We start from the raw sequence: 26,227 nt of genomic DNA, 5'->3' as shown, positions 1-26,227 counted from the left end.
ATCCCTGGCCAGGAGGCCCAGGTGAAGCTGTCTTCTTGCCGGGCAGAACCGAAACTCCAACACGTGCTGCCACGTCGTGTCGGTTCTGTCCAACACACGGATGAAGTGCCCACGACTGCCACGGATGGGACTGGCTTCTGAAATGCAGCCCTGGAGCCCCAAATCCTGTATCTGCTGCTACCACATCGACACCTTGTGGTGGACTTGGCCATCATGGTTTTTAAAAATGTGTTATTGGTGTATGTCTTACAGATGTCGATTACTAGACTTTTCCTAGAAGTGTTCCACTTGGCTGGTCATACCTTTTCTTTCAACAACTCATTCAGTAATCTGCCTTGGACAAACACAAATATTAGGACATCAAAGTGCGGAGGCTGACCTAAACCAGCGTCTCCCAAACACCATCCCTGGTGCATATGCAATATTACGAAAGGTGAACAGAAGTAACCACTGGAGAGTATTTTTTCTATTTTTCTATTCTTCCAGAACCTGGATTCTCTATCCCTTTTTTCCATCATATTCTGTTATTTTTACTTCAGTTTAAAATGGTACTAATTTTTTTTTCCCTTCTTCTGCAAGTCTTAGATATGACCTATGTAGCTTAAGAAAGATGCTCTAAGGGTTTAAAGAACTTCCATCTGCTTCTTTAAATGAAGCCAGGGCTCCAAATCCACATGTCATATGTTATGTTATGAGCAAAAGGATATTCAGATGCTGAAGTTCTTCTCTGGGAATGTTTCCCTGCTGGAAATAACATTTTTACAAGCTTCTGTGTTCCCTGCAGTCTCTTTCTAACAGGACCTCCTGCAGGGAGAACTCAGTATTTCTCATTCCAGTTATAGTTTTGAGTAACGTTTATAATTGCCTGCCAATGGCTGTGTATTTTTTGGCAATAACAAATCCGAGGCAAGTTTGCTTCCCAGCTAAAATTTCTTTAGCACCGCTTTCAGAGTGGTGATCGGATGGAGTGCAGGTTTCGCCAGGCTATGGTGACATTTATGCCTTCGCTTTCCCTGGAGCTGCAGAATGTGGTTTTATTTATGAAGTGCATTTTGCCATTTACCATTTCAAGTGGTAGAAGCCATCATGTTCCTCTGTGCTTCTCCTGCTACCCCTTCAGCAAGTATTGGTTGCTTTTTAGTCCTCTTGGGCTGTTCTCATATACCTGTTGCTTTTCTGCTGCCAATAAGAGGAAAACATTATTCCCATAGTAAAACTGGGTCTACTCTGGAAACCAAATCATCAGACAGTGATGGCATCTTTGTCTTGTCCTCATGTTCAATGCTGTAGCTCATTCATTTACTACAGTTGATATCGCTTCTTATCTAGCAGTTTCCCCAGTTGTTTGGAGTCTCCGCAATAGAGATATTGAATACAGCAAGCTGACAATCACAGCAGAGAGCTGGATCCTGCTTTGCTCTGTGTTACAAGTATGCGGATGGATGGGCAGCCACCCTTTTGAATCTTATTGTGGATGGCAGTACCTTTCCGAGGTTTATTATACCTGAGGTAACATTCAACACTTGCTTCTACCAGCTCTAGATTTCTTTAATGTTATTTAATACTACTTTTATGTGAGAAAAAATTATTTCCATTTATCTAGGTTGTCTAGGTTTGTGTTGCCCATGTTTTGATGTCCGCTCCTAGGTTATGGTTTCATTTTGCCATTTAGTGCCCTAATGCCCGCTTCTTCTCTATATGAAACCAGTAGTGTTAGTAACTCCTGCAAACATGCTATTTTGGTGGTGGCAGGTGGAGGATAATTGTTACTTTTACAGTAGGATTTAAGGTAGCTAAGATCATATAGTGGCTGAGTTTCTGCTAGCATCCCATTTGATCTTTAGAGAAGAGAAAGCTGTACAAAGCCAGCACAAGCAGGTGTGAATGTAACTGTCTCCTCAGTTTCCTGCCCCACATAGCTTTGCTAGGAAGACTGCTTCAAGGCGGGAGGGGAAAACAGCCTGAGCATATGAGGTCTCTGGCAGGCTAGAGGTAGCCATGTCAAGGTTTGAACAAAAATGAAGCAAAAACAAACCAACAAACAAACCTAAAAACCTTTCAGCTGGAGGGTGGGGTGAAGGGAGAGGTAGGATTTGGGAGCAGTACCCAGCACAACAGAGGAGGAGGGGAGGGAGCAGGGACAAGAAGGGAGCAAGAAACAAGGGTTTAGGTGTGGGTGGGTGGTTTCTGTGGAGGCGGAAGGAGAGGGGTTGGGACAATGAAGCGTTTTGTGATTTGCAACCCACTCTGTAAAGGTTGCAATGGAAATTCTGAGTCCAGCAAGAACTGGAGGAAAGAACTGTGGAAAAACTGGGGAAGCTGAGCGAATTGTGTGGCACAGAGAAAAGCCAGAGAGAGGGAGCTGCAGTTGTGGTTAGATGAGCGATTCTCATGCCACCATTCTTCAGCAAAAGCACATCTTCTGATTTCCTCATGGCATTCAAAGCCCTGACAGCCCTGCATGTGTTGTCCTAACTTTCTGGCTTGCCACCTTGCGTTTGCTGCCCCCACAAATCTCTGTGTTCACAACTTTGCTCCATTTGTATGTCCATGTTGATTGCATTTGCCAAGTCAGCACATCAGTACATCTCACTGAAGAGTTCCTCTGAGCCTGCTGCAAGAATTCAAGGCAGTGAGCCCAGCTTGGGGCAGAGAAGGGACATGGCTAAAATGCTATCCAAATCCCTTCACTATCACTCACAAGTCATAGCACTTTCTTAATAATACAAATGACAAGTGATAGTGTAATATTAAACTGTTCTTCTCAGGAGTTGAAAGTATCCCGATCTTGCCAGCAGGGGAGGTAAATACTGCAGTGGTCTTGTACGTATGTGTGACTGCAGACCAGACATACCCTGAGGCAGCAAAGCAAAGGGCTTACTGTGAAAGAGCGAATAACTTACACCTCCGGGAGTAAAAATCAGATGTTCTGACTCCTGGCTTGGAGAAAGTCCCTGCAAAAAGTGAAAGATAATATCTGAATTGTCATCTTAAAGATATGTATGCAGAATACCTGTGTCCAATGTAGGAGTTTGTGTGTGGCTGGCTTTCACCAGAGGCTTTGGGGTTTTTAAAACTTGTGAAGGTGGTCTGTTATACTTGGTGAAGTGCAGGGCTTGCTTGTTCTTCCCTAGCAATCAAATATTTTTAAGGAACAAAGAAGCTATGAAACCCGTCTTGTTCTGTTTAGTTGTTTGTGATTAGTTTGCAAGTTGTATCAGTTCTTATGGGAAGTGAGTTAAAATATTAGCAAAACTTCTCATAATACTTGGCAAATACAAGTGTTTAATACAGAGCAAGATTATCTACTTCATAGGCTGTCTTATGGCATTAATTTTTATGGTATCTAAGCTCAGCAACATAGTAGGCTTGTCATCAGTGTTCTGCAAGGGATAGACTTCTGTATTTAAGAAGAGGTGGGAGGTGAGCTGCCCAGGTGCAAAGGTGACTGCCTTGGGTGCAAAGGACCACCTTCTTTCCCACGTTGTATGCTGAGGAGCTGCTGCAGGGGTGGCTTCCACCCCAGGCTTTTAAGTCAAAGATTTGTATCTAGTTTCCCTAGCCCCTCACAAAGGAAGGTGTTTATGGCCTCCTAACTTTCTGGGAAAGGGTGAGACTAGAGAAGGGAAGTCTCTTTTATGACTTTTTAAAATTATTATTAATTTTTAATCTTAAAATGAATTCAGCAACTCTGTAAATCTCCTTAGGAAAGCAACCTGTCTCCTGGAGGATTGCTCCCATTGCTTCAGTCCTCTGCTTTTTGGTTGTCAAGGCTCTTTTAGAAAAGAACATCAAGGGCTTTCCAAGCCTGTTGGGACTTACGTATTCATTTTCAACTTTGCAGCAGGAGTTGGACTTGAATGCATCTCAGCAGAGATACCAAATAGCAACAGTCTCCCACCCTGCCCATGCAAAACCTGCCTGCTCCTTTCTGTCAGCAGCCCCTTCCCTTACCTTGTGTGCTGACAAAGCCAAAAAAAAGTAACCCCTCCAGCCTTGGAAAGTGCAAAAGGCTCAGCAGCAGAGAGCCCTGAGTCCCATATGCTTGTGCTGGGGGAAATTTCGACACAGCCTGTGCTCTGGGTGGGCTCCTCTGGAGCAGGCAGTGACACAGCAGTGACACAGCGGTGACAGCGCGGCTGCCTGGCTGCCCTGCCAGCAACAGCCCTCTGAGAAAAAACCCGCTGCTGAGCAGAAGAGCCAAGAGGAATGAAGTTCTGTTCAAAGCCGAAGTCTGATTTATTTTCTCAGACACTTTCTCTCAGCAGAACTTGCATTCTATGTATTTTACTGAAAGATTTCCCCAGTAAATAAGACAGAAATGGAAGAAAAATAATTTATTAGATAGACAACAAGAGAAGATTTTGAACAGCCACCAAATTCCTGTGCATCCTCAAAAAGGAAAAAAGCTTATGCGCGTGTCTCCAGCAAGACGAGGGCCACTACATAAAGGCAGCATGCCAGTTTTCCTGTGGATTTTAAATGCTTTCTGTATTGAAATATGTAACATACATTCCAGACACAAAAATAAATGTTGGCGTGTATGGTTATATCCTGCTCCAGTACTGTGTGTGTATTTTCTGAATGCTGTCATTTGGGACTTGCTCTGTTTGAGTATGCAGAAGGTATTTTTCCACCCCATGTTGCATCTTCTCTGTGTGTATACATGTGAACAGCAGTATGTATGTGTACAGCTGTAGTTGGGAAAGCTCCAGTAGAGGCTGTTAGGCAAACCAATGAGCCTGACCTTGCATAGGCACAATATAGGCATTTAATCCTTGAAATGTCTCAGGTCACTTAAATGTTTAAAGTGTGGTGTGTGGCATATTTCAGCACGACTAATGGTGGCTGATGAACTCAAGTACTTTTCAAAGCATTTCACAGGGCATTTATTCCATAGTTTCATTTTAATGGCATTTCTAATCTTTATGTAATATGCAGTGGATAAATCTATAAGCCATTCTGGTAATTCAGTTGTATATTTTATGACTATAATTAGTGGAAAATTCATGGCATGTGGAAAAAACTATCATCATGTTCTGTGAAGGTAAATAATAACTTCAACCTCCAAATTAGAATTTCTTGGAGCCAGCCACGTGGCCATAAGAAACTGAATTGATACAGTATACTTATTTCTGGAAGATTCTTTAAACACCACCACCAAAGAAGAGCTGCTGGCAGTTTCTAGAATGGAAAAGGTCAAACTATTACCACTTTCAAAAATGCATCATGCGATAATGTCACTAAAGGTAAATTATTACTTCTTAGCCACCTTTTTGAAAGCAAGAGAATTCAGAGCTGTCAGTGAGGACCATGTTTAATTCCTGCCTGGGACCAACATCACTGATTGCACTTTAGAGAATAACCTAACAGAGATATTGTAGGGCCAGAGAGTTTGTAAAACCCACCTTAACATTGGACTAGATGAAGCAGCAGTGCCAAGAGGAATGGGGAAAAAAAAAATAAAATTAATAAAATAAAACCCACCACTACATTATTCAGAGCATAAAGTGCTCTAGACCATCTAATAATATATTAAAACATTTTAAAAGCACGTCATATTAACGTATTTAAACTTTGGTGTAATGCCAAAAACTTTCAGGATCAAGCTTAATATTATTGGAATTCTAAACTGAAGAATTCAGTGGAATAATGCAGTGATTAGATTAGCAGCTTTACAGCTTACTGAAAATCAAACATGTCCAAAGAGAACATAGTTTAGATGTTTGTCTTCATAAAACAGCTGTATAATTGCATTATGGGACCACATTTGGTAGTTAAAGGTTAAGCCAACAATTTTTTTTTTTCTCCTGTTTTGGTATCACCTCTGTTAATTCAAAAACAGCTGTGAACCCTCAGTCCACATCAGGACTTATACTGAAGATGACTTCTCTGATTCACATAGATGGAATCATAGAATTGTTTAGGTTGGAAAAGACCTTTAAGATCAAGTCCAACTGTTATCTGAGCATGCCAAGTTCACCACTAAACCATGTTGCCAAGCACCACCACCACATCTATATGTCCAACCACTTCTCTGGGCAGCCTGTTCCAATGCCTGACAACCCTTCTGGTGAATGTTTTCTAATATCCCATCTGAACCTCTCCTGACACAACTTGAGGCCATTTCCTCTTGTCCTATTGCTTGTTACCAGATCCTCCTTCTGGCAGATGGGTGTCACTTTTGCCAACTTCCAGTCAACTGGGACCTCCCCAGGTAGCCAGGACTGTTAATAATTGAAAGTGGATTAGTGACCACCCCATCAGCTCCCTCAGAACCCCTGGGTGGATCTCATCCAGTCCCCTAGACTTGTGTGTGTCTAAGTGGTGTAGCAGGTTGCCAGCCATTTCCCCTTGGATTATTGGGGCTTCATTCTGCTCCCCATCCCTGTCTTCCAGCTCAGGGGCCTGGGTACTCACAGAACAACTGGTCTTACTATTAAAGACGACTGAGGCAATATTGCGTGTGATCCCTGAGAAACGTACCTGCATCTACCTTCAAGTGCTCTGGAGTATCTCCACCAACTCTGCTGGCCATTCTGTGGGTTCAGAGCATTGGTTTATAAACAAACACAAGATGTGTTTTTGAAAGCTAGAAGATTATAATAATATGTATCCAAAGATGCCTTCTAGCAGAGAGCACAGGTTAGAGAAATAGGCCAAATTATTTTTATGTGCCAGTTTAGCAAGTAGTCACAGGGACTCTGGGACCCATGGAGCTTGTGTTTTTTTTATGGTAGTTGAACAGTAGGTTAAGACTTTAAACACATGTCTAGTGTTTCAAGGCCTCAACAAAGATCTACACCATCCAAAAAAACCAGTTTACTGGTGAGGTTCAAATGCTGACAGACCAGTTCCCCGTAGTCCTCCGATTCACTTCCATGGGAGGTGAATGAGATCCCTCTGCCATGAGCAGGGGCCTTTGTCTTGACCTGATGCCCCATGAAACATAGTTGGTTGATGCTTAGACTTTGACTCCTGGAACAGCTATAGCCCTTGCCATCAAGCCTTTCAATAGCACTTCATTATGCCTTAGCTTTGTGCCCCAGGATTTGTGCTTGTTGGGAGAAGTTTGATCTGAAGGCTTCACAAGTTTCTGTGTCTTTGAATCAGTAAAGTCAAGCTAGCAATATCCTTGATATCAGGGTACAAAGCCATGATGTGGTTCACCTCACCATAAGGGAAAAGGGAGCACAGCTCCCTGTGGATGTTTGCTTGCTGGACAGAAGGTGGCCTTGCAGCTGGGGTGGGCCAGTAGTCACTGTAAGAGGCATGGGGGTAAGCATGGGCTTTCTGGAAGAAGCCCAGCTTGTTGCTGGAGTCTAACAGAAAGGGCTGCCGAGGGGGCTGGCTGGGGAAGCGCTGCTGCTGCAGCTGATGCTCGCTGTACAAGTGCGGCAGGTCAGGGGGCTGAGCTGCAGACTGTGGCAAGACGTGGTGCTGCGTGTCCAGGGCCTGTTTGTGCTGAGCACCAGCAGGGATGTAGCGGCTCCTCTGCCCCACCCCGTGCACGGCGCAGCACTCCGGAGGCCAGCTGTGCTCTGGGCACATCCCGCCCTGCACAGACGGGCGCACTGTTTGCTGGAAAGGGCAGGTGTGGTCCAAGCTATGGGGGTGGTGAAATGAGTACGGGTTGTGCCTGAGGTCACTGCAGTGATGAGGACTGTCCATTACCTCTCTGTCCTGAGAGGTACGTATTGACCGATTGTAACTGTAGGTGTCGTCGCCGATGGACAGCGCTGACATCTTCTCCAGGAGTGGCTGGTGTCTCAGCAGCTCTGGTTGCAGCAACTGCTGGTCTGGCCTCAGGCCGCTGCTGGGGCCACCAGCCCAAGTGGCAGGCAGCTGCTCAGGACGGCTCCCCTGGGACCACCCTGGGTAGCAGGAAGCCCCTGCGTAGCCGTTGGCTTTTTGCAGCGTTTCTGTGCAGACATCAGGTGGTGCGGGCTCCCCCCCGGTCCTGTACGGTGAGTGGTTACGCTGCTCCTCCTCTTTCCCCGGGTTTAACGGGACCTTTGTTTTGGCCCGGAGCTCATCAGCAACTGAGAGCTGAGCTTGATGTGGTCTCTCTGGGTGGTAAAATTTGCATTTGTTCCCATAGGTGCATTTTTTACCTGAAAGAATCACAAATCAAACAAGAGGTTGTCACTAGCACCAACATCAATTAACGTACTCATCACTTTTCCCCAGCACTGTGCATTTGCACAGGTGGGGTGAGGACAAACAGTGAAGATGGGAAGTGCTAGTTTCCAATTCAGTGCTTTTGACCCTAGATTTAAATATTGCTGACCTAAATAGCAGGGTGAAGCAGCAGGGAAAGGAAGTGCCTGCTATTTTGAAAGTGTCTGAAATGCGTTCATGTTCCAATTGCTGCACTCAGTGGGCTGGGAGACCTGCTGTTATGAAGGGTTGCTTTAAGAAAAATGCCATAGAGGTTTACTTCTGAGAAACCTCCACATTACTGGAAAGCTGGTTTTGGGGTGGAAGAGAATTTGGATGGCTTTTCCCGAGTGCTGTAACGGAAGTCCACCCTGCAGTGTGAAAAGTGTGTGCAGGCTGGTGGGGTCAGTACATCCACGGTGCCTGCTTTGGGTGCTGTGCCCAGGTGAGGATGGAGAAGCCAGAAACTGCTGCTGAGGCTGAAGCCACTTAAGCAAGAGGGGAAAAAAGCACCACCCTGGCCAAAAACTCTACCACACAATGAGGTGTATGGGCAGTACATGGCAACAACACTTGCCCTTAGCCAAAGGAAAGTGCCATGAGGAAGCAAGGGGCAGGAGGAAGCACAGAGAGACACCCACCATAGGGGCAAGGCTGCCATTTTGGTTCAGGAAGCACTGGTGTTTTGCTGAGGAAGTTATTAAGAGTGGGTCCATGCCGGCCTAATGGATCATCAGGAGGCATAAACCTGAAAAAGGAAAAAGTCACAGGGGTAACAAAAATACCTCAAGCTTTTGGAGCTAAAGTGCCATCACAGCTTGTGACACAAGCTTAGGGAAGAAAATCCTTGTGCTCCTTTTGTAGCCCAGCCTTCAGGCTGCGCTACTAGACAACGTGCCTTCCTGCCTGCCAAGCCTATACTTGAGCTTCATGTAGTTGTTTTTTCCTGATAACTTAAAGCAACTGGGAATACACGGTGGCTTGGTATAGCTCTGGCCAGCTGGCAGCCCCATCCATCACTTCCCTTTTCTCCGAAGCAGCAGCAAACTCTCCTGTGGTCCCAGCCCTGCCATCCTCACTGGCAGCTCCCTTCCACAGCAAGCTCACTTTTCTCTTACTAAATATTTGTAGGAGAATGAGATTTAAAAAGCCAGTGGTTAGTTCAGAGCTACAGCTGATCGTGCATGTGGTGTGATAAACAAGCCCAGCCTTCTTCAAGGGTTCAGCGAAGGTTTCCTGCTACAAGGCCCACAAAAATGCTTCAGATAAAACTGTTTATTCTCCTATGCCAGTGCCTGAATGTGATGTTTCAGGAAGAAAACTAATTAGCATCTCTAGACTGGTGTGCAAATGAATCTGTACAACACCCACCCGTGGAACAAGTCTCTGTCAGATGAAGGGAGTCGCAGGCAAGTGGGGAAGGGAATTTGTCCCTCTGCACCCACCCGGGCACCACCAAGAATTTGTTCAGCTGCATAATGGGACTGAAACCTCCAACTTCAGGCTGTGGTTTTTGAGAGGTTCCCAAAGTTACGCAAGGAGGTTCCACTGAAACTATTCAAATGAGCTTCAGAGTAACAGCTAGGCTTTCTGAGGAAAGGGTTCTGAAAAGACCTACGAAATAGGAAGGAAAATGTCATATAAATATTTGTAACCCATTAGTAACTGGGGAAGAAGCCTGATGGTAGCTGGAGATAATGGACTGGAGCTTTGAGAAATACGGTGTATTGATGTTCGGCAACTGCATTTCTGTGAACAGCATTACAGGGAAACTGTGCCAAGCAATCACACCCAATCTTGGTGGTGGGAGAGCCGAGTCTCCATGCTGACCCACAGAGAGTGCCTCCGTCTGATGTGGCATCTGTTCTAGAAAGTTACTATTAGAAAAGCATAGGAAAGGGGGATGTTCTGCCTTGTAGCAGGATTAAAAATACTGCCAGCTAGTGAGCCTCCTCTCACTGATCTAATTCTATTATCCTGCTATGAAACAGAAATGAAAGGCTACCAGGCCTTGGGTTAGTATTTCAGTTTGGATTGGAAAGAAGCAAAGCAGTCACTAATATTGCCTTTCAAACTGAGAAGTTAATTGAAGAGTGACATGAGGGGTTTAAGACCAAAGCTGAGGGAGCTGGAACTGAAGAAATGAGATAAGAGAAATTGTGGTAAATCCTCTTCAGAAAAAGGATCATGTACTCTGCCACTGATGGGTGGTGCTTAATGCTGGAGCTGACATAATGTTTAAATTAAAGATTGCTTAGCAACAGCTGTCTCTTACCTGTTACTGACAAAAGAGTACATGAGTAGTCGCTGCTCAATAAACCACTTCCACTCAGGGTTTTCATTCTGGAGATCCCGGTAATGGTCATTAGAAACAATTACTCCATCTTTCTCATAAGCAACTTTCACTATGTAGCGATCATCGTAGCAAACTACCCTCTTGCCTTTCACCTTTCGGCATGGGGTGTACACAAGGATCGATTGCTTTTCGAGCTCTTCAAGAATGTGCTGATCTGGTGGGGTGGTTGGCAGAAACAGAAGGGGAAAACAAACAAACAAAACCCACAACAAACTATTAATAAAGACCAAGTCTCAATCATGTTCTTCAGACAACTTAGAGCAGTGTGACTTTCAGATGCACTGATATCGGGTGGTTATTTGGCAACTGGAGAATTAGGTCTTTTACAAAAGTATCTAATCATAACATTTGAGATACTTTTAAAAAATTTTTAAGTCTTATCCAAAGAAGGATATTCCACACCAGAGATACGCTGAACCCCTGTAGTTCCCTTTTATCCCACTAGATGCTAGAAGGCTCATAACCATGAGTGGTAATGGGAGATAAAATGTGCCTGGTAAAATAAACAAAAACATCTTTACTGCCCTTGAGGACACTCTGGCTTCTTGTCATTCCTGCTACACAGAAAGGCAGACCCCCCAGCCGCTGCAGATGCCAAGCTGCTGGCACAAATCTGGCTGATCTATTTCCGCATGAACTAAATCTCACCACCCTCCACAGACTTCAGATGGTGCATTTCCTTCTCCTGGAAGAGGAACCCGTGTAGTTCCTGTATCAGAGTAAAAGGCTAGCAGATAACAGTTATGCAGTCGTGAACACTTCAGATACGGCCACCTTTGGATAATACGTGAAATAATATCATCGTCTCCTGACCAGCCTTAAAAGCTCTGCAGACTTGTGAGCTGACAATCTCATTTTCTTTAACTCAGCTGGCAGTAACTTGTGCTTCTAAAGCAGAAGGCTCAAAGCAGTGTAACAAAGCCTTGTATGCAGTTTTATAATAGCTGCTAGCCAGGAGTGTGTGGCAATTAATTAATGACTAATTTAAATGATGGAAACTTGATAAGCAACTTCCACTGTGTTTATCCTTAAAGGGCAAAACCATACTGGACTCTTCACGCCTCCTGTCTCCAAAATGCACCTAAGGGTTGCCGAATTATGGCCAAGACAGTGACCTACCTGAAATTGGACTGTCTTGTCGAGGAGGCTCCTTTCGCCAGAGTGGGACAAAAACCTTGATGTATGTGTGTCCCCTTTCTCGAAACCAATCCACTGCCAGCTGGATCCCCCAGCAGGAGAATACTTCTTTGTTTCCATGACTATAAAAAAAGAAAGGAAGAGGATGGTGAGGAAAAGCTTTCAAGAAGCTAGAGTCCTTTTTAACCGAGCCAGTAATGAAAAGGCAAACCAAACAACTTTTGTGTCATTCATCATTTTCCAAGAAAGCAACCTGGTAGGGTGGCCTGGTCGGACAGACCGAACACCTCCTCCAGTGAAACTGGAAGCTTGTTATCTGAAGCAGTTTGGATGTTTGAAAACTGAGGTATCCTATCTACCATTGGTATGACCTGCCTGTTAGCCAAGCCTTCTGCCTCTATCTGGATGAACTTGGGTCTTAAAGTACCAGCAAGACCTTAGGCTGTGTCAGGTCCTTCACATGTCTTGTCTGATAATGGTTTGAGGAGTCAGAGTTTCTTTCAGCACAAGCAGAAACCCACAAGGCTCTCCTATGAGAAATAAAATGTGGGCACTTCCTTCTGTGGTAACAGTGACACTAGGGATTGTAACATCTGAAGCTGCTGCAAGTGTGATCACAGGTGATCCTGCTGCTGACCTCTTTTGGGAACAGGAGTGGAACTATGGGGGAAGGAAAACTGTTAGAGGCAGGATGGAAAACATGGAGAACCTAGCCCAGGACACCAGGGCCTCACTGGAGATGGCCACAGGTACCTCAGGCCCATCTTTATCTTGCCCTAGTTGGTGGATTTTGTCTTCATTGCAAAGAGAAGTAGGAAAGACCTAGGATACGTGCTATAGAGGATGCAGGCAAGGTGGGTTCAGGAGAATTATCAACATGCAGGCAACACAGAGAACATAACTTCAAGAAAAACAATTGGGGTGATATCCTCCCTAAGTTTGTCCCCCCCTTTATTGAAAGTCCTTACTGCTTGTCATTCCCTCATCTAACACTAGTAACAATGTGATGCCTGTGTAAAGGGTGGTAACCTCTGCACAAGGAAACAAAAATAAACTCTACACAAAGTCCTAAAAAAAAAAAAAATCCAAATTTTCTACAGAAACCTCATCCTTGTACTTTGAGCTTTCTGGATAATGTCACCGCAGTCTCACTCAGGTTTTCATCTCTGCAAAACATCCTTGTAAACAACTCTCCCAGTTACTATACCTGCCTGCAGTGATGGACCAGTCAAGGATGATGCCACAGTCTTAAAAGGCTCTCTCCTTACCATCCCCTAGGAATTCAAATCTAGGTTTTGTCTACATCAGCCTCGTAATCAAAGCTCCATCTTGCACCTAATAAAAGTTTCAGTGCTGAAATGGTGACTACAAATGAAAAATAGAGCAGTTTGGAGGGAGAAACCCAGCTGTTTATTAATAGCTACACAGGCAATAGGCAGTCTTTGAAAAACAAACAAACAAACCAACCAAATCAAAACAAAAAACACCCCCCAATAATAAATGGTCTGAAGTGCTCAGTGCATCTAATCTCCATTCGAGAGCAACTGTTCAGTTTTAAAGGACAGGGCAAACAATGATAGGACAAGGGGTAATGGGATCAAGCTGGAACACAAGAGGTTCCACTTAAATTTGAGAAAAAACTTCTTCTCAGTGAGGGTGACAGAGCACTGGAACAGGCTGCCCAGGGAGGTTGTGGAGTCTCCTTCACTGGAGACATTCAAAACCCGCCTGGACATGTTCCTGTGCGACCTCACCTAGGCGTTCCTGCTCCAGCAGGGGGATTGGACTAGATGATCTTTTGAGGTCACTTCCAATCCCAAACATACTGTGATACTGTGTGACCTACCCAGGGTAGGTATAAAGTCAGCTGGATGGACAGGTGAATTAGAAGTGCCGGTGACTTTTTCATATAACTGGATCTAAAAGGAAGCCTAGGTACATCTTTAATACCACAACTCAAACAAAGTTCAACAACAGCCTGCTTTAACATTGACCACTCATGTATACAACCTTGTCAGCTTTATGAAAGTAATTCTAGATGTAGCCCCGGCACAGAAGGTAAAGCACTGAAGCACAAGCGGTTCGGCCAAAAGGACAAGCAGAGTGAGCAAGAAGAGGCAGCTGGAATTGTTTCTCAACGTTATCACTTAATCCAGTGGCTGCTACATTGCTACAGCCCAATCTGGGGAACATGCACCTAAAATAGCATATACGTGCATGGTGTGCTGCAGTGTCAACATTACTGAACACCAATGTCTGTCATGCAGTGGAGCAGGGCTTTAAAACCTTACCTTCTCCCTGCATGTCTTGGACTCATATTTTGGAAATTATTATACAAAAATATATAAATTTCACAGGCTAGAAGCACGTGTTGTTTCTTGAAAACCCATTTAGGTGGGCATGTGGTCTAGGAAAGCAATATGACATGCTAGCTCAAGCTATATGCTGCACATACCTTTAATGACATTTGCTTTAAATAAGCTCTGTCTAGCAAGCTCTCGTGAATGGGCTGGCACAGTGGGATGATCTTGGAGCTCTCCCAGAGTACTCCAGTCTCGAAACATGCATTATCTCATTAGCCACCAACCTACTCTGGGCCTCCTGCTCGGTGGCAAGGGTGCATCTTCTGCCACCTTAGAAACAATGTTGTCCACCTCTATCTGCTCTAAAAAAGCCCTGGTAAATTGGTGAGGACAAGGTTGTGCCAGGAGAGAGAAGCACATGTTGCCAGTCAGGGTTAGTATCACCCCTAACGCAATGAAAGGGCAGATGCTCAGCTCAGCTGCTCTGTCTGAATGGATGTTTATTTATTTTGCAGAGAGGCAAGAAGGACATCCTAAGGAGAGTCTTGGGTGACAATGTAAATGGGGACAGAAGATCCTAACATCTGGGTATCAAGCTCATGGCCCAGCCAAGGCTGACCAATTTTGCATTGTTATGTATTTCTCACTGCGCTGACCAAGGAACCCTCATCTTCAGATGGGATTTCTCCCTTCATCCAGAAGATGGCATAATTTTCTTAGTCTCCAGTTGCTCTGGGTGGGTGTGCTTGTCCCCTTTGCCCTCCAGCCAGAGGGGATGTGCTTTCATCTCACCTCACACCAAAGCCAAGGGAAGAAGGAAGGCCTCCTCTGCCCTGTCCCAACCTGCAAGGATGGGCTTGGCCATGCTGAGGAGGAAGAGGAGTGAACAGGGAAAAACGGTGAATCACCAGAGTGTCCTGGGCTCTCGACTGCCGGGGCCTCTGGCTGTTTGTGTTGCTCAGGTAAACAGAGACCAAGCCACAACTGTCCTTGGACTTCCCATCTACGTGGATGCGCCAGGTTCCCCACCAGCAAGAGTGGTTTCACAGTGTAATGGCACTGCTTAGGAAATGTAATAGGCCAGGATGGGTTGCTGTGACATTTTCCAGAAGCAGAATTAATTAAGGAGGAAAACAGACTATTCAGTACAAGTCAACTATAAATTCCCTGATACTTCCATAAAAAATGAAGCCAAACTGAAAACCAATGAAAATATGCCATCTGGGAACATTGTTGGGGCTTACTTGCAAGTCCAAACAGCGCAGCTGTGATGTTGTTAGGAACCACAGCCACCCATTTTTATTTTCCCCCTCCTTCTTAGGCTAGTTGGGCTGTTCTGTCTATCTGGTCATCAGCCTTTCCTGGAAATATGTCAGCATACAGATACGTACCCATTTGAAAAGGCTCGTAAAGATGAATAGCGAGCAGAAAGAGAGAGCGAGCTGTGGGATCACGCTGCCGTACGCAGCAGTGAGCTCGCTGGTGGCTTGTGGAAAGCCAACATGCCGAGCAACCTGGTGATCGCACTGAGCATGCACATTTATGAGCATAGATACAGCAGGTCCCTAGAAGCTGTGCCTCAGCCAAAGAATGGGAATAAGGGGTCGTTCATACTTTATACATCAAATACACCAAAGCACCTCTCACCTGAATAAAAACATATTTCAGAACACCAGCTGTAAAACTCAAAATCTTCAGAGAAAGATATATCCCTTTGAGGAAACAGAGCTTACCTCATTGCAACATTGCTGCCATCGATCACAATGGGTCTCAAATGATCGGAAGAAACACCTTCATCTTCCCCAAGCCATTTCAATCCTGGTGAAGTGCTACAGGAGCCACGGGCAACAAGTTTTAGCGGGGAAGGCTGAGCCTGGCTCTCCAGAGCTTGAGGTTTGCTCCCCATCCGAATCAGCTCTTTCAGCACATCATCCTCCAGGGCCTCTTGGCCCAGGTTCTCCAACACTTTGCAAATGTCCTGCTTGCCATAGCCCAGCTTGCAGAAAAAATCCAGCTTGCTCTGATGCACTTCCACCCTTGCCGTAGGAACTTTTCTGGGGCGTGGAAGCACTGGCTTGCTAGAAAGTGAACTGGCCAATGCCATCTTAGCAGGCATTTAGGTTCCTTTAAACCTGGTGCTCCTGTCTTCCCAGCCTCATCCAACAGGCATCAGCTTTAGGTGAGGGAAAGATTAGAAACAACAAAATTCAAACGTGCAATCTCAGTTATTTGCCTAGCACACAGCAAAGAGATTCTCTGAAGAGACCATCCAGTCTTCTCTCAGCATTAAAGCATTTTTCTGGTCCGCTCTTATTTATAAAAGCACTGGCGTGTCCCGTGCAGTGTTTGTCACTGTCCAGGCATTATGTCAGACAAGTGTCATCCCGCTTCATGAGCTATGCAACCCTGCCCGTACACAGACACACTGCATGCGTTAAGTTTGTTCTTCAAACTTATCTCACAGGAAATGATATAAATGACAGTGTAACCGGGGATTTTCAATTTGCTCAGTGTGGTTTGTGAGCCACAGATAAAAATCTGTCAAATATTGTTGGATGAGCTCAGATGCCATAGCAACTTAACAAGTATAGAAAATTTCATTGAGTGATTTAAGGAAAAATGTTATTTGCAAAGTAGATGGGAACTCTGAACTTTTTTTATAGTTTTGCCTTTCTTAATATGTGTCCACATGTATATTCACAGACATACCTTATAAAATTCTGTCACTCATCTGTTCCATTGATGCCTGACTTACTCTTTTCCTGTTATTTTGCTATTTCAGTGAGGCCTTTTACATTCAGAGAAGCAGCTTGTTTTTTGAAAGTGCTCAGGGCAGCGGTTGGAAATCAGGCAATCTGAAAAGTGGTTTCAATTTCATGTATATTTATTGTCAAGAGAAACTGATAATTCATAAATGAGTATGCAGAAGTAGTGGAAAAGTTACTTTAAACTTCTCCAGAAAAGCACTATTTACATTTCTGGTCCACACAGTAAATGATAGTGATGGGCAGCATACACAGGCGTACCCAGAGCTGCTCCAGCCCACCAAGGGCAGGACAGACACGGTCACTACTCATCCATCAAGTCAAACATCTTCGATCACTGTTGGTGTGCTTGCACCAAAGCTTCTCTCACCACATCTCTGCAATTATTGGTACTACCTGGATAAAAGCTGGGAGTGATTCATCCACCCACGTGTGGGACGTAAGGGCGGCCCTCTTCCCTCCACTAACTTTGGTCAGCAAATGATGCAGAATTAACTGACCAAGTAACTTCCTTCATGACGAGCCCAGAGCCATAACCACATCGCACCCACTGGCTCCCCTTCTCAGCCCTGCCCAGCACTGGCCTGCTCCAGCAGCTCATAAGCCAAAACCATCTGGAGCAAAGCAGGAGGGACTGGAGGCAGGAGAGGAACGAGTGCAGCTTCTCCCCAAGACATTAAGGACTCCCCGGGCTATGGGGAAGAAATCCATGTTGGGTTCAGTTAATTTAAGACTGATTAGTTCAGCAGGAAAACATGATAATCAGTTAATAACCCCACCTCATGCAGCTTTGATATTTACTGCTCTATGTAGCCTTATAACTTTCAGGTATTCTTCTGTGGAAGAAATCTGGCACTCTCTTAAAAGTGACAAATAGCATCAGTAGCATAAAAAACACTGCAAGTATGTCATATACGTAAGGAGAAAGCAGTTGTCATGTGCATTTTCCCAGCTAAACCAAAACATTGCTTATTTTAGCCGGTGGACATGACTGTTTTTCCTCACAGTACAATCCACAAGTTTAACAGTTTTTACATCTGATCCTTGTTTTTAATTCATGGATTGAAGACAAAAAGGAATTTGCCTGCTTTTTCATTACTGAAATGATTTCTCATCTTTGAAATAGCTACCCTCTGAACTGAAACCCATTAATGTACCTTCATACTCAAATATAGCTGAATCTGTCAGAGCCAGGCTGGAGCAAATCCTGCTTCCAGATATGTGGTCAGTGGTTCCAAACTCTTAACATATACTACTTGATTTTTTTTGATGTCTAGGTTGTTTCAATAAATTATTGTAAATGAAAAACTTTCATTGCTATCAGTCTTCAGGTTGAAAATAAAATATTTAACACGTATTTTAATAGCCATCACTATTATTTTTTAAAATTGTACTTCTATCTACTCTGACGTTTTTTAAAAAATAGGTATATCAGATCATTTTTCCACATTAGCATCACATTGTGTTGTGCGTATGTTTCTCCTGGATTTCATCAGAAAGTAGGTTCAATTGAACCCAGAATTTTAGCAAGCAGCTTTCCATCTGCAGAGGGTACAGAGGCCACATCCATCTTATGGCACAGACCTCACAGCCCCCGCCAGCAGCAGCACAGGTGAGCACAAGCTGGATGAAGGCTGCTCACCACATCACCTTCCTGGCTCCATCCCAGGAAGCCCCGAGCCTGTGGCAGCACCTGCACCCTTGGCACCCTGGCACGCAGAGGCAGCGTTTTGCAAAGCTTGATCCTTCTGTACACCCTTTGGCTCGGTGAGATGGGGCAACGCGTGGGAGACACTGAGCTCTGGGTTGCTGCCAGGGGTTGATATGATGTAGTATCAGCCATCACCAGAAACATGGCAGTTCTGCAAAGTTAACCACTGGGTTTCTGCTGTAGTTTGGACAAACATTAACAAGTAGTAATATGGTGACTGCAGCGTTTTCACTACAGATAGGAAAGTTTGAAACCCTGAGATAAAAGCCTTGGTCACAGTCAACACTGAGGTCACCCTTCTAAAGAGAGAATTAAAGGATAATACAATCACTAGCTTACACATTAGTAAACAGTCAGTAGCGCGCCCAAGTCCAACAGGTCACTTGCATCCTTATAACCAGCACAAAAACATATGACAGGAGGATAAATTGTGCATCACAGAGTTCAGCTTTTGCTATCACAGGTTGTGAAATCCCACTTATAAACTTTATGACCTTTGTTTTCAAACTACTTAGATTTCCTCCTGTCGCTTTCACCCCTCACCTCAGGAGACGCAGCTGGGAAGTTGCTCATTTTTTCCCTCCACTGAGACCCAAAATCTTCTCATTTCCTGCTTAAATTTATCCACAGGTGGTTGTGTGCCCGTCCTATGTCCTAGCTTAAAAAGCACCCCTCCCTGTTGGCAGTGTTGTGCCCCCTCTTCCATACGCACATGCACACACAGAGCAGGACCGGCTTCAGTGACATTTCCAAAATTCTATTTTAAACTTAACAATTTAGCTGTTTAAAAAATTACCTTTGACTAAAAAACTGAGAGACCTGTTAAGGTCTTTTATCTTTTGACAGATTTGGAAAATTAGAAAATAATATTTTGAGATAAAAAAATATTGGCTGTTATATTATAATTCTTCAGCTTGAACAGCTTTAAAGAATGGATCTCGCCTAGTCCTTCTGCCAGATATCTGCTTCACTTGCAAACAGCCAGAGCAGGACCAGGTTCCCCGCAGGGGTGTGTTTGAGCAGCACCACCAGCTGCCTCAGGCCACAGAACCAAAATAAGGACCAGCTTGATTCAGAAGGAGCTGAGGCTCCTCAAAGCCTCCACCAAAGCCCCATCCTGCCCAAGCAGGCACAGAGGGGTCACAGCCCCAGCTGGACCTGGCATTGGTCAAGGCAGAGAAGATTTGGGTCTTCTCTAAACTAGGCGTGCACACTGAGGAACACCAGGAATGCAGCAACAGCTCCCTGCCATGTCTGTGTTCCCCCTCACACCTTTGGTCTGGGACACCTCTTCTTCCTCCTCTGCTCCTGAGAATCCCACCACAAACCACCTCAGCCTGCCAGCCCACTTGAGCCCTTCCATGAGCTGTTCCTCTGAAAGAAAACGGGCTGCTCTGTATTCGGAAAAATAAGAATTTTTACCTTTGCAAATTAGACATTCACATAAACTCTTAATAACAAGACTAGTCATTTGTTGTCTTTATGACTAGAAAAAGATTTGCCTTTTTCTTCCCTGCCTTTCCTATTGCATTTGTTAGAACCAGCAGAGACAATCACCCCAGAGAGTGAGCCGTGCCCAGAAGTAGCGCCCCGGCTCTGCAACTTACCTGACCGCTGCGATTTCTGTGCCCCAGCGACACCGTCGCACCATTCATGAGCCAGAAGCTGGAATCAGAGCAGTACCAGGCTCACAAGGAAGTCCTCAGCCTGTACCTAGAGGCTTTATGGCAAGGCTGATGTCAACTGAGAGCAAACAAGTGCAGTGAGCAGGTTAGAGCTCATTCTATAGGAAGGTTTTACTTCCTCATTTGGCTGGTTGAGCTCTCATTTAACTCTACAGGTTTATAAACTTTCACTTCATTTTTCAAAAGGAAAAAATAAAAAAAAGAAAAAAGAAGTTCCCAACACATCTCTGTTCTGAGTCACAGGCAAAGATTAGTCAAACCCACTCTGTCAGGGATCCGCAACACTGGGCTGTAAGAAAACGGCATATGAATTCTGGGGCGAGTGAAAAGTTTTCCACTGGGGATGCTTTACCAAATTATTTCAGCCTCATTCCCCCTGTGTTCTGGCACAGTTCTGACCTTCAGGAACACATGGAAAAAAATATTTTTAAAAAATCAACATTTTGCTTAGCACTTGATATTGCAAAGCCTCATTCAAACAACTCCACGTCTGAGGGAACCTGCTCTGAGAGACCATAGTAAAATACCAAAAGGCAAACCAAACCCCCTAACCTACTGATGCCTCAACTGAAAGACTTCAGAGACGCACAGTCTGTTCCCAGCAAGGACTGACAGGCGCCTCCACACAGAAACCTGAGGTTTTCCTCTGCTTGTGCCTTACCTTGCTGCAAACAAACATATGCCCCAGTTCCACTTTTAGGCAGCAGGAAGGTTTGGAGACTTGAGGTGGGGTTAACCTCTGGAACAGCTCTGCAGGCACAGTGCCCACTGCCCAGGGTCCATGGATGTGGGGGTACCCCGCTGGGGCACGAGAGCACCTCTGCCACTGTCTCAAGGTGACAGAATACAGCAGGGCTGCCCTTTCCCAGCCAGAAATTCCCCATGACTTGCGTACTTTGTGGGAGGAAGCAGGGTGGACAAACCCTTTGTGGTGGCACCCTGTTTAATCCAAAGCATGGCTGCTGCTAAGCAAGCCCCGCCACAGCTTGCCAGACAGTTCCAGTGGGACGGTCGTGCCTTTGCTTTGTGCCCAGGCTCCCAGGAACCCTTTGGGGCCCAGCCAGCCCTGCTGCTCTAGAGCGGTGCCCAGGCAGTCACGGGATGGAAGGACAGCCTATCGCCTCAGCTGTCTTGCCTCTGGCAAAGAACTTCCTCAAATCCACAAGGATCGGGATGGGCAGGTTAGTGGCTGCAGAAATAGGAAAGTGTCCCCTAAGGTCACAGCTAAAGAAACATGTTAACTTTCCGCTGCCCTGAACAGCTATACGAGAACATCCAGAGCCTTTGACTCCATTTCTCTGGAGAAGAAGGATCTTCTTTGCTCCATTTGAGCTTGCAGAATGCCACATGCCTCATCACAAGACCACCGCAGAGTAGTATTATTGGAAAGGAAACAGAAAGTTGCTGTGTTATTTATAATGCAAGGAAGAAACACCACATTGCATAGTATTGGTTTAACTCCTACTTCTTAGTAAAACCTTTTCTTTTTTTAACTACATAAATAAGAAAAAAAAAAAAACCAACAGAGTTATATAAAGAAACGAGAAGAAAATCAGGTAAGAGAATTTTGCACTCTTCTTTCATTTGTAATGAAATGACTAAACCCGCCTACTGTAAAAAGCCATGAACAGAAGACTTCAACATTATTCAAATCATAGTCAGCCAGGAAGACCCTTACCCAATTACTAAAATCTGTTACGGGCCTTTACTTAGGCGAGACCAGTTGAGAGACAGAAGACCATGCGAAAGAAAGGATCATATTTAATTTTTCAGATGGGCTCAAACCCCTTCACTCACCAGCACAGATGAGCATTTGAGTGCCCAAGGCTGTGGTTTCACAGACATTTCCTTTCTCTGCTGTGCTCCTTTGCGCTGACAAGCATGCTGTGTTTTCCCAGTGCAAAGATTTACTGCTTCTCAATGATATTGTCATGTTCAAGAGGGAAAGGGCTGCAGTGGGGGAAGATGCCCCCACTAATGGATGTTCCTATGCTGAGCTGAAGACTGAGGTTTTACTGGTTTGTGAAACAGCTAGATCGTCACCAGAACGGATCATTACCAACCTCAAAGCAAGACAGCCTTGTTGTGGAGCTCCTGGAGGCTACAGAGAGGGCCAAGCATGGCTTTCAAGGAGGCTCCCTGTGCAAAACCACTTTCCTGATGGTGTCAGACTTTCATATGGAAAAACATTCTCTTGAAACTGGTAGTGTGGAACACCGCAGGTGTTTTGGTCAACACACCCCGGTGAGCTATTTGCTTTGCTAAAGGAAACAGTCATTTATTGCATCAGCACCACAGAAAGGCGTTATTACTGTCTTCCTCATCTGAAAACCTTCACCTGCTGGGAAAATCAAACAAGCGTAGGTGGCCATAGTATGACAGTGAAAATTCTTTAGCCCCTAACCAGGAGAAAACAGGATAAAGCAAATGCTTAATCAAATTCAGGTCTATTACCAGGAATATTTTAAATACTACCTGGAACTAATACATTCCCCATCCTGCCTCGAGCAAGAATATCTCCCCACTGTCTTCTACAAGACTTGGGTCAGATCCTCAAGCCATACGCCCTCAAGTCAGTCTCCTGGTTCACTAAGTACAAGTCACCATTACACAGTTAAAAGCTATGCTCCCAGTTTTAAATATGATTTTTACACACTGTTAGGAAAAGTCTAGACGTTTTCTGCCAGTGACATTCTCTCCCTGTTGGAGATACTGGAAATTTTGACTTGAGGACAGGTGCTCACCCTAAAAAATTTAGATCACTAACTTAAGAGGTCCTGCTGGAGTGTCAGATGAGTTATTGATGGGCAATCCTATATTCAGGCTGGTAAGGAATCAGTATATTTAGAAAAGGTATTTTTACATGCTTACCTAAATGACCACCTTTCTTCCCTCCCCAAATCTATGCCACGGTAGTGAGCACTTTATCTGACCACAGAACATGGAGAAGGGAGAAGAACTCATTTCACTGGTACAGCCAATGGTAACTTCTTTTACTTCTTGGAAAATTACAATCCCAACTTAAGATCTGATGTAGCAGGATCACAGCTTGGTTTTGTCTAAGAGATCTGTTTTTCCTCTGCCTTTTATATAAAAAGGTACTGCTATTACTCAGGTGTTTTCCACTGGGCTTATAATAAAAAGTACCTTTTACAATCAGAAAGTCCCAAACAAGTTTCAAGTTGAAAAGTTTACTGCTGTTCAGCTTAAGATTTCAGAAAGCTCTTGGAATACCTTTCAGCTTCAATGATCTGTTGTATGCTTGGAAGACCTAAACCTTAGTAAGGTTTTCTGCTGCCTTTTAACACAGCTACTGCATTTAACCACAGTGTTACTGGTTTGCTCGCTGAGAAAAAGCATATTATGGCAATGACCAGAACAAGAATTTTACACAAAACTACTACTTTGTAGTAAGTAATTACATAATTCTCGGTGTAATTTAACATTTTTCAAATTGCTTATACTATCCTTATGTATGAAACATGTGACTGATACAACAGGACTGACATTATCTGTGCTCCAGGAAGCTTACGAGCAAAACCTGTAATCCTGTTGTCAATAATATACAAGATTTATGTGAAAAAAATCAGGCCATAGGAGGGTGAGGTGGACAAAGGTAAGAGCAGCAATGGATTCCGGAATGCTTCTGAACTTCTTGAAAATTTTGAATCTAACTTCTTAAATGCACGTGCGATTAAAAACGCTTGTCCAAATAACTGGTGGGGGGGTGCTTTGTTTTGTTTGGGTGGGGTTTGTGGTTGGTTGGGTTGTTTTGTTGTTTTTTTGTTGGTGGTGGTGGTTGGGTTTTGTTTGGTTTTGTTTGTGTTTTTTTGACAAGAGGTAGGAAGCAGGTACAACTTTACGTACTGAGAGTAAAGATTCTTGGCAGCCCAGAACCAGGGACACACTGTCCCATCCATGCCTGGGACTACATAGAACACATCTTGCAGCACACATCCCCAAGGAAGAGCAAACGCACCAAGGCATTATGCCCAAACTGGATTTTGATGAAGAAGACTTACATGTTGCCAGCTTCCTAACCCATCCACAGCACAACCCAGGGTTCTGTTTCATAAACACACTCATGATCTTTGAGAAAAGCAGAACAGGAAGCCATCAGCAAGGCCGACAGCCACCAGGCAGAGCACACACCAGGATGAATGTCGGCTTATCACGAATGTTTTTGGGAAACCACTTACCACGTCACACACGCTAGAACACCAACTGCTTGTATACAATCCTTCTGCTACTTCTACCGACTTGCATGAAGTCCATGGGACTGACGCAAGGACTCTATTGCAAGGCCCCAGCCTCTTTCGCTGTCGGTGCTGTAAGACCAGACCCCATTCGTAACAAGGTTTTTGTAAAGTCCACCTCAAGCCTAGGGAGAGCTAGACAACTAAAGAAACTGCAATGCATGACTACAAAATAGGTCTCTGACTTCCTCTTATCCACAGACTACAGCAGTATACAGAGCCTCCATCATATTTTTAAGTTCTTACAGAGAAGGGAATCCAATAGAAAACTACTATAAGCAGCTGATTTTTAAGCCTCTAATCTCTGAACAGTGGACCTAAAGTGTGAAGAGCTCCCCTTCAAACAGGCCTCAGGCTATGTCGACGCAAAGACACTGATGTTTCCACTGTGACACATTCAGTGTTATTCTCAACATTATAGAGGAAGGTGGGGTTTTTTGTTCTATTTTGTTTTTTAACTACCACAAGCACCAAAGGTCAATACTGAAACCACGGCTGGAGATAGCATTGACGAAAAGGAAACGTGGACAGGGAAGTGTGAACTCTCGTTAGAACAAAACAAGCCAACTCCTCAACTCCCAGATAACAAAAAGTCCTGTCTGCTCCAACACCTCTGGCAGGACAGGAATGGCAGGAAACATTTGTGGTTTCAGCTGACCACACAGCTCGTTCGTACCATTTCCAGAAGAACCACATGTACACAACCATAACTTCCGATGACCGTAGCAGTAAATCCCGTCTAACTTGGAGTGCTCCGCACTTCATGCACACCCCAAGTGAACTGTGACCCCTTTGCAGTGCTGGCATAGCCCAGAAATTCAGTATTATTTAGCAGTACCTGAAATTAAGTACCTGCCTTCAAATAGGGAGCTTTTATGCTGTCACCTCATTTTTGAGCATCCAAATTTGAAAGTTTTAGCTTGAAAATATAAACAGGTAATTTCACCCATCTGAAGATACTGGATACATTTTAAAAAGCACTAGGACATTCTGAAAAATCAGAGACCTGAAGCCTTTTGGATGTAATTGATTTTTAACCCTTTATTCTTCACAGAAAAATTCTTCATGGAAGGGGTTGCCAGGCATTGGAACAGGCTGCTCGGGGAAGTGGTGGAGTCACCATCCCTGGAGGGGTTTAAAAGGCATTTAGACAGGGTTCTTACAGACATGTTTTACCGCTAGAGTTAGGTTAGGTTATGGGTGGACTGGATGATCCTGAGAGTCTCCTCCAACTGAAATGATTCTATGGTTCTGAGGACACCTATGCAAATTGACTGTTTACTTCCATGCACTACTTTCATAGATGTTCAGTTTTTAAGTATTTACCTGTTGTGAGGAGAAAAACAAACAAACATTTCTGCTGCTGAGAAGTGATCACATTTGCCAGAAATAGGGTGTTTGGTTTTAAATATCAAGTTCTGTATGTCCCATAGGTGGCTGGAGATTGGCTGAAGCCTGGGAATGTCTGCTGAAGCTCTTCATGCTGCTGAGTCACTTTTACCATCACTCCCATGGTGGTCAGCAGGAATCCAGGCTCTTTTTTCCAGTGTGTTTTTTTAGTCTTTCTGTGACTGCCATTTCCTAAAAGCAGCAAGAACTCAAGTGCATTAGCATCTCCAGATCCTTACATCCTTGTGAAATTTAGCCAACATTTTTTGCACGTTAAATACATGCTGTGAAAGAAGAACTGAGGACAGTGTGGCAGCGCAAACCTTAAAAAAAAAAAAAAAAAAAAGCAGGCTAAAAGCAGGAAGAGCAAACCTACTGCGGCAGCACTACCCCAAACATCCTTGTCTAGCACAGTTCCGTGGAAGTCTTTTTATGCCCAGACTGAAGGCAGAAACTTTATGATGG

The 26,227-nt window shown here is 44.4% G+C and overlaps 1 protein-coding gene across 1 annotated transcript; it reads right to left on the bottom strand.

Annotated features, from left to right (window-relative positions):
- Window positions 1–7,086: 7,086 nt before the first annotated feature.
- ZC3H12D (zinc finger CCCH-type containing 12D) lies at window positions 7,087–16,072 on the bottom strand (the record flags this gene model as incomplete). The annotated part of the gene is made up of 5 exons (XM_080342960.1): window positions 7,087–8,114; window positions 8,802–8,908; window positions 10,436–10,670; window positions 11,636–11,775; window positions 15,690–16,072. The coding sequence occupies 5 exons, from the start codon at window positions 16,070–16,072 to the stop codon at window positions 7,087–7,089; spliced, it is 1,893 nt and encodes a 630-aa protein (XP_080199086.1).
- Between the last annotated feature and the right edge of the window lie 10,155 nt (window positions 16,073–26,227).

Source organism: Nesoenas mayeri (assembly GCF_963082525.1).
Source record: "Nesoenas mayeri genome assembly, chromosome: 3".
Lineage (NCBI taxonomy): Eukaryota > Metazoa > Chordata > Aves > Columbiformes > Columbidae > Nesoenas > Nesoenas mayeri.
Note: the sequence above shows the minus strand (reverse complement) of the source record. Positions and strands in the feature narration are given on the sequence as shown.